This window comes from Hordeum vulgare, chromosome 3H (genome assembly GCF_904849725.1).
Source record: "Hordeum vulgare subsp. vulgare chromosome 3H, MorexV3_pseudomolecules_assembly, whole genome shotgun sequence".
NCBI lineage: Eukaryota > Viridiplantae > Streptophyta > Magnoliopsida > Poales > Poaceae > Hordeum > Hordeum vulgare.
In genome coordinates, this window is record NC_058520.1 from 255,396,473 (window position 1) to 255,407,586 (window position 11,114).

At 53.5% G+C, this 11,114-nt stretch overlaps 1 protein-coding gene across 1 annotated transcript in view; it reads right to left on the bottom strand.

The window, feature by feature from the left end:
• The window catches only part of LOC123443629 (ATP-dependent Clp protease proteolytic subunit 3, chloroplastic), a 50,810-nt gene extending 40,080 nt beyond the window's left edge, over positions 1-10,730 (bottom strand). The window contains exons 1-2 of the mRNA XM_045120105.1: positions 10,434-10,730; positions 7,599-7,713 (exon numbers count right to left, since the gene is read on the bottom strand). Coding sequence (XP_044976040.1) covers positions 7,599-7,713; positions 10,434-10,685 — 367 coding nt within the window. The 5' untranslated portion in view covers positions 10,686-10,730. The remainder of the gene's footprint in view (positions 1-7,598; positions 7,714-10,433) is intronic.
• Between the last annotated feature and the right edge of the window lie 384 nt (positions 10,731-11,114).

Genomic DNA, 11,114 nt, shown 5'->3' on the forward strand with positions numbered 1-11,114 from the left:
ACGCTGATTGGATTTACTGAATTGGGGTCGTGTCCCCTTTTCCTGCTAGGAGGACCACCCATATGTTGCAGGTGTAATCATCAACCAGTGACTGGAAATAGCGGTGACCGTCACTGGTTGCGGGGTTAATAGTCCCACACGTCGACATGGACGAGTTCAAGGCGTCCTTCAGCCCTCAAGTTCGCCTTCTTGGAGAAAGGAGTGCGTCGATGTTTGGTGGTGATACAGACATCGCAAAGCTGGTCCACATGCTCAAGCTCCAGCAGTCCATGCACCATCTTGTAGAGAGACATGCATCTCAGCGCATCGAAGGAGATGTTGGCAAACCTGTTGTATCGTCACTAGGCATCGAAGTCATGGTGTATGGCAAGGCACACAGGGGGAACGATGTTGAAGTGCACCACATATAACTGGTTGCATCCATGTGGCACCGCGACAAGGAGATTTCGGTGTTTGGATCAAGATGTCCTCTCATGTTGACTTTTGGTTATGAGAAGGGAATTTGGGTGTAAATCTTATCCTTGTTGACTGATTCATCTTTGTTTGCTTGTGTTTTTCTTCATTACATCCATCTCCAATTCATGAAGATCAGGCCACCCCTACGGTTGCCCCTTATGAACAATCCTCATATGCTTGCCCATGGTTGGCAATGGCGCAGCTTAGGAGATCTTGACAGACAACCAGGGCGATGAGGTGACTACAGTTGACAGCAATGACAGGAGCACACGTTATTGTTGCTATCCTACGCATGCCGGATCTAATCTCTACTAATCGTGGATTAAAAACACATGCAGTGACCGGAGTTCTTCCCTAGCAAACGAATGTTGGGAGCATTCACAATTTTGCCAACTAGTGTTAAGAGGGTTCGTTGGCATACACATCATGGCAGATTGGCGGTGTTTTGCCAAATGCCTAGAGCGTTGATGCATAGCCTTGTTTAGTTCTTGATGAAACTTTTGGCATGGAAACACATGTTATATCTGTAGAGCAATATACTTGGGAGTGTGCATTTGGTTAGCGTTGATTTAAGCTAATGTTTGCCACATCAATAATAAACAGCCATGAAACTGATTTGTACGCATACACCATTGTTGGGCATCACGTTTGATCAAAGGCATTAGTTAATAGGATTAACGCAACAGGGTAGAAGTGTAGGTCGGAGTCAGTTTAGAAGTTACAAAAAGAATAAGTTGATTCCGACTATGTTATGAGTATGTATCCTCTGATAGCCGTTTCAGCCTGAGCATTGATAGTTGTGGATGACACTGGGAGAGTTGGGGCGATTTTCGTTGGTTTATTTCTCACACAATGCCATGCCAACCTGAGGGGTTGGGGATACATATTTATAGGCTGCTAGCCAGCCAAGCATATGCTAAGATGTTAGTCTAAGATGCTGCTAAGGTGCTAGTCTAAGATGCTATCCTAACTGCCAGTCCTTGGTGGTCAAGGATGCTATCCTAACAGCCACAGGACCATTGTGCTGCAGCCCCATAAAGACCGTAGTACAGAGACTTATCCATCATTCTCCCCCTAAGTCTTGTACGTCGTCTTGTCGGAGAGTCGAATCATCCCGATCCTAGAGCAGAGTTTGAGGAACTTGATCCTCCCAAGAGGCTTGGTGAGCAGGTCTGCGAGCTGGTCCATGGTGTTGATGTAGCTCGCCTTGATGCTCCCTTAATCCAAACAGCTTCGGACGAAGTGATACCTCAGTCGGATGTGCTTGCTTCGTTCGTGGAAAATAGGTTTCTTTGCCAGGGCCAGGGCGGACTTGCTGTCCACTAGGAGCTGCACCGTTCTGGTGTCTCGGACGAGGAGATCACCAAGCAGTCGAGCGAGCCAGAGCGCCTGAGTGCAGGCGGTGGAGGCCGCTATGTATTCAGCCTCGCAGCTGGACAGGGCCACCACCTGCTGCTTGACCGACTGCCAGCTCACGAGACATTTGCCGAGGAAGAAGAGGATCCCGCTCGTGCTCTTGCTGGTATCGATGTCGCCGGCGTGGTCGCTGTACCCGACGAAGTGTGCCGCCCCCGGACACCTATGGTAGTGGAGGCCGTGGTCGAGGGTCCCCGCCACGTAGCGGATGATCCTCTTCACTGTCTGCTGGTGCTCCGTCGTCGGTCGCTCCATGAACCGACTGACGTAGCCGACGAAGAATGCCAAGTCCGGCCGTGTGTGGGCGAGGTAGCGAAGGCTCCCCACAAGGCGTCGGTACTGCGCAACGTCCACTTCCTCCGTCATGCTGTCGCGGCTCAGTTTCAGCCTCTCCTCCATCGGAGTGAGAGCTGGGTGGCAGTCGGTGAGCCCAGCTAGCTCAACGATGCGCTTGGCATAGGCGGACTGTCGAATCGCGATCCCGGAGTGATCCTCATGCACCTCGATCCCTAGATAGAAGGAGAGGAGCCCCAGATCACTCATCTGGAAGGTGGCCTTCATTTCTTCCTTGAACGCCGCCACCTCTGCATCCTTGATGCCGGTGATCACCAAGTCGTCAACATAGACGCCCACCAGCAGGGCATTTCCTCCACTGCCCCGTCCGTAGACGGATGCCTCATGCGGGCTTTGCTCGAAGCCCATCTTCTTTAGCGTGGAGTCCGGCTTGGCGTTCCACGCCCTAGGTGCCTGTCGTAGGCCATAGAGAGCCTTACGCATGCGCAGTACCTTACCCTCCTGGCCGGGGATAGTAAATCCCGACGGCTGATGCACGTAGACTTCCTCCTTCAAGACGTCGTTGAGGAACGCCGACTTGACATCCATGTGATGGACACGCCAGCCCTCCTGGGCAGCTAGCGCAAGGAGAAGTCACACGGACTCCATCCATGCCACGGGAGCGAAAGTGTCGTCGAAGTCGACTCCTTCCTGTTGCAAGAAGCCTCGGGCCACCAAGCGAGCCTTGTGTTTGACGATGGCGTCGGCTTCATCCCTCTTCAGCTTGAACACCCACTTAAGGGTGATCGCGCGGTGACCATGAGGGAGGTCAGCGAGCTCCCGGGTGGGGTTCTGCTCGACCGTGTCCATATGCAACCGCGTTTCTCTCAGCCTCTGCAAAGGACCGAGGTTTGCCGTCATCACACGCAAGTTGTAGCTGCGCCTCCAGGTCGCGTGGCACCAATCCCAACACCGGCTGGTCGCCGAGTAGGTTTTCCATCGTACGATACCGCAGCGGTTCGCCGCCATGATACGCGTCGATGCGCTCCTCATCGTGAGAGAGCGTGGAAGCGAACTCCATCGGGCCGTGCTCGACTTGAGCTGGTGCTAATGAAGACGAGCCTGGAAGGGTGACTGCCGGTGTTGGAGTACGTGGTGTCGCTGGTTGTTGTGCCATCGACGTGGCAGACACCGGGATCGATGGAGTTTTGGGAACTGGGGTAGACGTGCTCGGCGAAGAGGAGCTGCTTACTCCCCCGGCTTCCTTGAAGTGGACGTACTCGACAATGAAGTCGTCGTACGTCGGAGTCAAGCCGTCGTCACTGCCTTGTCTCATGCCCATCCTCGCCCTTCGTTGAACACGATGTCTTGCGCCGTGCGCACACGCTGTGTCTTTGGGTCGAGGATGCGGTAGGCCTTCGAACCCTCCGCGTAGCCGATGAATACTCCCGGAGTGCTCCTGTCGTCGAGCTTGCCGATGTGGCCGAGCTCCTTGGCGAACGCGAGGCAGCCGAAGGCCCGCAGGTGGGAGACCGCCTGCTTCCGCCCATGTCAGGCCTTGTACGGTGTCCTGTCGTCGAGTGCCTTAGTAGGCGAGCGGTTGAGGATGTAGACGGCCATCAGCACCGCCTCTCCCCAGAAAACAGCCAGCATCCCTCTCTGCTTGACGAGAGCCCGAACCATCCCCACAACCGTCTGGTTGCATCGCTTGACGACGTCGTTCTGCTACGGGCTGTACGGCACGGAGTAGTGGCGCTGGATGCCCTCATCAGCGCGGTACAGCGCGAATTCAGCCGCCGTGAATTCGCCGCCATTGTTAGTGGGCAGCACGCGCAGTTCGTGGCCGCTCTCCGCCTCCGCAGCAACATGCGCGCGCCTGATGGCGTCCGCCGCCTCACCCTTGCTGCCAAGGACCATCCCCCACATGTAGCGAGAGAGGTCGTCGACGAGCAGCAGGAAGTAGCCTTGACCTCCTAGTGTGGAGGGCGTCACCGGGCCGCACAGGTCCCCGTGCACGAGCTCAAGCCTCTCCTTGGCCCGGAAACTTGCTTGCTGAGGAAAGGGGAGTCGCCTCTGCTTCGTCAACACGCAGGTGTCGCAACACTGGTCCACACGGTCGAGGTATGGCAGGCCTCGCACCATCTCCTTGCCACTTACACGCTTCAGGGCCTCGAAATGAAGGTGCCCAAAGCGCTCATGCCATTGCCACGCCTCGTCGTCCCGACGGGCAGCGAGACAGACGGGTTGTGCCACCTGCACGTCAAGGACGTAGACTCGATTTTCACCTCTGGGTACCTTGGCGAGAAGGCGGCGCTGGCGATCCCAAATGCGTAGGACCCCATGCTCAATCAGCACGCGTGAGCCGTTCTCATCCAGCTGTCCCAAGCTGATGATGGAGTTCCTTAGCGCGGGGATGTAGTAGACACCGGTGAGCAGCCGATGCTCTCCCGTCTTGGTGGTGAAGATGACGGAGCCGACGCCCTTAATTTCCACGGCAGAGACATCCCCAAACTTGACAGAGCCTCGCGCGTCGGAGTCGAGCTCGGCGAAGAATTCCCTTTGACCGGTCATGTGGTGGGTGGCGCCGGTATCGAGGCACCACCCCGCAGGCTTGTCCTTCCCGGAGCCATCGCCGAGAAGAGAGTGTGCTTTTGGCTCGTCGAGGTGGAGGAGAGCCTTTGCGGCTGGTGTCGCTGAAGGTAGCTCGATGCTTGCATGCGCCATGAACAGAGTCGTCTCCTCCTCCGCCTGTGCGACGTGAGCCTGGTCGTGTCGTGGCTGCCGACACTCATTGGCCCAATGGCCAAGCCGGACACAGTTGTGGCAACTGTTGTCCTGTGCCGGCTTGGGCTTGCCAACGACGCCTCCACGGGCATCACCTTCGGCACGTCCTTGTGCCTTGCCCGAGGCGCCTCTTCGCGCCTTGCGCTGCTTGCGGCCGCACGCCGTGGAAGAGGGCTCCCCCATCTTCCTGTCACCGTTGTCCGCATCCCATTGCTCCCGAGATAGGAGCAGCTTTCCGCCGGTGGTGATGGGCCACGAGAGAGATTATGGCTCGTCGGTGTCGACGACCTTGAGGCGACCTATCGCCTCCTCGTTCGTCATTGTGGAGAGGTCCAGCAAAGACTCGATCGAGCGAGCCATCTGCTTGTACTTCTCGGGGATGCACCGAAAAAGCTTCTCGACAGCTCTCTCCTCGGTGTAGGTGGCATCGCCGAACTTCACCATCTTCTGCAGCATAGTGTTGAGACGGAGAGCAAAGTCATCAACGTCCTCACCTGGCTTGAAGGCCAGGCTCTCCCACTCCTTACGAAGTGTCTGCAGTGTGGACTTGCGAGCACGGTCGCTGCCGATGCGTGCCGCGATGATGGCGTCCCAAGCCTCCTTGGCAGCCCACTTGTTGGAAAGCGAGAACTGCATCTCGGCAGGGACTGCGTTGATGAGGGCGTCCAACGCCCGTCGATCCTCATGGTGGTCGACGTTGTTGTCCTGGACCGCCTCTCACAGGTGCCACACCTAGAACCTGATCTTCATGATCGCAGCCCACTCGACGTAGTTAGTTTTGGTGAGGGTAGGCCACCCAACACCGGGACCAACATCCCGGACCTCGTATAGGCCACGGTCCTGGTCGTCGCAGCCGTCGTCGCCGTGCGCACCTCCACCTGGAGCGCCATCGCGATGTGCGCAGGCGTGCTCGGCTGCCCACTGCGTTGTCCGCTCTCGCGCCACATTGGCACGGTCTGCGTCGGCGCCGTCGTCCGCAGGCGCGGAGCCGTTGGAACTGCCGGAGCCACAACGGAGTGCCTTGGCATCCGCCGTAGCCTCACGTGTTGCCTCCGTTGCTGCTGTTGCTTCTACCTCTGCCCTGGCTGCTTCTACCTCCGCTCTGGCTGATGCCAGTTCTGCTGCAGCCAGCCTTGACGCCCTTGCTGCCGCAGCAGCAGCTGCTGCAGCCACTCGCTCACGCTCCTCTGCAACGGCGCGCTCGGCCTCCTGCCGACGCCGTGTGCTCGAGGTATCCGTGTGCTGAGAGCGGCCTGCAGACATGGCTCGCCGCTGGGGGCCGTTGCGTGGAGAAGAAACTGCTTCTGACGAGTTGCTGCTCGATAGTCCCGAGGGAGGAAGGTAACCAGGGGCAGTCGAAGCAACTGCTGCTAACGGTTGGGGCTGCTCAGCTCCCGGGGAGAGAGGTGAGCAGGAAATGCTCAGGCTACAAGAAACACTGGCTCTGATACCACTTGTTAGCCGTTTCAGCCTGAGCAATGATAGTTGTGGATGACACTGGGAGAGTTGGGGCGATTTTCGTTGGTTTATTTCTCACACAATGCCATGCCAACCTCAAGAGTTGGGGATATATATTTATAGGCTGCTAGCCAGCCAAGCATATGCTAAGATGCTAGTCTAAGATGCTATCCTAATTGCATGTCCTTGGTGGTCAAGGATGCTATCCTAACAACCACAAGGACCATTTTGATGCAGCCCCACAAAGACCCTAGTACAGAGACTTATCCATCATCCTCCCAGGATACCTATCCTCTATCCTCTGCTAGGCTTCATGTGTCCTCTATATGCTTTCCAGACCTAGTCTAATTCTCTGATTTCCCAATCTCTGCTCCAACCACCGGACATGGCACCTACCCGTCACCGCCAGCCTCGGCATCCGATAGTTACTCATACAACCTCCAAAGCAAAAGGCATATCGACCATATTGTCAGGTCTTATACATCTAAAGCTCTCTAATAAAAACTTAATCATTGCAGACAACCCAATGTCCATCCTTATCGCTCAAACCAAACAAAATTTAGGCTCATCCTAACTAACTGCCATTGCTCCAACCAAACAAAAAAAGGCTCATACCACTCATTCAACCAAACAAGAAAATCGGTTCATCCCATCCACAAAAATCTGGATGGCCCCAACTCATCCATCCTTGCACTACAATCAAACAGATCATTATACATCCTCACCCCTTCAACGAAACAGAGGGTTAATTGTGTCCAACTCTTATCTTCCGAACGAAACTAAAAAAGGGGCTTGTCCTTGTCCCATCCACGGGAACCTACCTGAATGGCCGCCTAATCCCTCCTTGACCTCAAACCAAAGACATTTGAACTATATCCCCCACTTGGATGAATAATGATATGATCACATGAATGCATGACCGCCCATGATTTTTCCAATTAGATATAAGATGCCAGTTTTTTCTAGTCTCACTAACTTATGATCCAGTTAGCATGCCCTATCTCTTGTAAATTCTGACGTCGTCAAGTGACAACGACCCACACCCAAATCAAGAAAGAGACAAACTATTACATTGTATGCATCAAATATCCAAATTTGATTTGAAAATTTTAATTTTTACATAACAAGATCCTTAAACTTGGAATGTTGTTAAATTATTTTCAACAGATAGTGCCAGGAATAGTTCTTACAATAAGATTAAGAGTACTAACCTGCAGTGATGGAGCCTCCGGGTGAATTAATAAACAACTTGATGTCCTTTGTGTGGTCCTTTGCATCCAATAGTAACAGTTGACTGGTGATAAGATCCGCATTCAAATCATCCACCTGCTCAGCAAATCAGCACAGGGCATTTGAAGCAATAGAAGCATAAATATCTGGTTCAAACTCCATTTTAGGGGATTGACAGAAGTACTATTAAGTTTTAACATGTGCACACAAAATAATAGCTTGCAGACCAAGCATAATTTGATAACTGGGACCAAATCGAATGGTGGTATTATTAGCTTTGAATTCTGATACTAACCCATTCAGTAATATCTGTTGGAACCGGCGAGCTGTCTCGAGCTCTAGCCGGCGGCAGCAATGGCGAGTGAGACGAGTGATGACAAAGATCGAGTTTTTGGTACATTGCAGCTTTTCTCTTCTATTCCTCTTATTTGTATCACGATTACAAAGAAAAGATCAACCACGCCCCGCGAGCTTACCGGTCGTGCCATCCCACGACGCTCACCGTGTGGGTGATGCGCGTGTGGGCCGAGAGTTGCGCTGTCGTGCGACTCGGACCCTCCCGCAAATCTAGCTAACGCTAACTGAAAGAAAAACAAACTGTCGGCCCTGATCTAGCATTTATTCGCTAATTGAAGGAAAATCAATCTAGCCTATCTGCTAACCCAAGCGGCGGAAGTACAGGTTCAACGTATCACCCCCTAATTCCGACGCCTGGTGCTCACCATGACGACGCCAACCTTCTGTCGCATTTCAACGAACTTGATTCGACCCAGCGCCTTGGTGAGGAAATCCGCAAGCTGTTCGTTAGTCCCGACATGATTGACGTCCACCTTGCCGTCTTAGATGCACTCACGAATAAAATGATAGCGAATGTCGATATGCTTACTTCTATCATGATGCACCCGATTCTTGCTCAAAGCAATCGTCAACTTGTTGTCGACGCGCAGTTCGCCTTCGCCGAGGTGTCGCCGAGGAGCCTGCACAGCCACACGCCTTGACAAGCTACGGTTGCCGCCGCCATATACTCAGCCTCGCATGACGAGATGGCGACGACCTTCTGCTTGTGATAGGTCCACGTCATCGGACTGGAGTTGAGGAAGAACACCACTTCCGTCGTGCTCCGTCGATCGTCAACGTCGCCGGCGTGGTCGCTGTAGCCGATCACCTCCGGTACTACTGCACCGCCTTGCCTGTAGCAGCAGCCATACTCCATCGTCCCGCTGATGTAGCGCAAAATCTGCCTGACAGCAGCCCAGTGCGCCGCCGCCGGCGCCTCCAAGTAGCTGCTGACCATGCCAACAGCGAACGAGATGTCTGGCCTCGTGTTGCAAAGGTACCGAAGACTCCCAACGATGCTCCTGTACCGTGTGGCGTCCACTGCATCGCCTCATCCCCTCATCCCAGCGGCATCCAAGATCTTGGCGCCGTACGCGCTCTGGCATACGGTGATCTCGCCAGCCTTCTGCTCCACCTCAATGCCGAGGTAGTAGCTCAGGAGCCCAAGGTCGCTCATATCAAACAGATTCTTCATCTGCTCCTTGAATGTGGCTATCTCCCTGTTGTCGGTGCCAGTGATGATCAAGTCGTCGACGTAGATGCCGACGAGCAGAGTCGATGCGCCCGTGCCCCTCCTGTACACCGCGTGTTCAAGGGGGCTGCGCTCAAAACCGAGCGACACAAGTGACAAGACAAGCTTTGCATTCCATGCCCTCGGCGCCTGCTTCAGGCCGTACAACGCCTTCCGGAGCCGCAGCACCTTTCCCTCGTTGACGTCGGACCTCCCGGCAGCGGCTCGCGCCGCCGCCGCTGCGGCGGCGGTCAGCGGGGTATCGTTGCGGGAGCTCGAACCGGCCATGGTCACCGAGGAACGACGAGGCTCTGATGCCACTTGTTGGAACCGGTGAGCTGTCTCGAGCTCTAGCCGGCGGCAGCAATGGCGAGTGAGAGGAGTGATGAGAGAGATCGAGTTTTTGGTGTTGTGTACTACGTTGCAGCTTTTCTCTTCTATTCCTCTTATTTGTATCACGATTACAAAGAAAAGATCAACCACACCCCGCGAGCTTACCGGTCGTGCCATCCTACGACTCTCGCCGTGCGGGTGATGCGCACATGGGCCGCGAGCTGCGCTGCCGTGCGACTCGGACCGTCCCGCAAATCTAGCTCACGCTTACCGGAAGAAAAACAGACTACCGGCCCTGATCTTCCCGTTTATTCGCTAATTGAAGGAAAATCAATCTAGCCTATCTGCTAACCCAAGCGGCGGAAGTACAGGTTCAACGATATCAAGAACACATGTCACATCTCCTATCATGGTAGTGGCGAATTCCAACTAAAAATTATGCTCCGCAGGTATGCTATTTAAACCAACCGTGGAACTGGACCAAATATATGATAATCATCCCCAAATAAGTCCGGAGCAGCCAATGAAGGTCACATAATGTAGACATGTGATGAACTTCTACCATAAGCACATAAAATGGCAGAATCCTCAAGGTAAAAATGTTAAGAGTACATAAATGAAACAAACCTACTGCTTATGTTCCGGTTGAAATGATGTACTGGTTAAATTTAATTGTACTGCTATTCTTTTCAATACCACTCAAAATTTCCAGCAATCATTCTATTTATCTTGACTTCTTCAAACACAAGATTTATTTTATGGGGAAAGGGTAGAGGATCTCTCTACCTAAAAAATATACTTCAATGCACATGGAATTTCCTGTTTTTAAGCATTTATCACGAGAAACTTGACCCGGAATGCAAGAACCACATACCCGAAAGTGGGATTTGGGCAAGAAGTAAAGAAGGAAGCTAACCGGGGAGCCGAGAAAGATGATCCGCTGGCGGAGAAGCATGTTGCTGGTGTCCAACTCCTCGAGACGAGCTTTTCTAGCTGCCGGTCGCGCTCCCGACAGTCCGGACAGGTCCCATCCGGAGGAGAGCGTCTGCCGGGCTGCCGCCGCCGATGAGCGGATGGCCGTTCTTGGCGCGGACCTCGAGGAGCAATAGCTGGGGGTGAGGAACATACACGATGGAGAGGAGCAGGGAGGCGCCGTGATGGTCGCCATGGCTGCTTCACCTTCCACTTTTTGTTATCCGGAAAGGGTTTACAGGTCAAAGCAGGGATATACTATATCTCTAAATAAAAGGACTAGACTACACAGCGGTGCCGCATACGCTCTCTCGTGCGGCCCCCCGTTATTTACGGGTAAAAACAACGACCACCCTGTTATCTCTTTAATGTTTGAGAGTTTTTTCACTGTTTTGATTCACGAGACAAAAAAAATCACATAATGAACTTAATCTGAAAGCATTTCACAATCTGACTTTTTAGAAACGCCAGAGCCTGTGGCGTTGCTGCTACACGTAAAAACGTCAGTCTAACGTGGCGTTTCGGCTTCATGTTCAAACGTCAGTCTACCTTGCGTTTTTGGACTATATGCCAACGCCATTGACGCTGGCGTTTCTGGACTATATGCCAACGCCATTGACGCTGG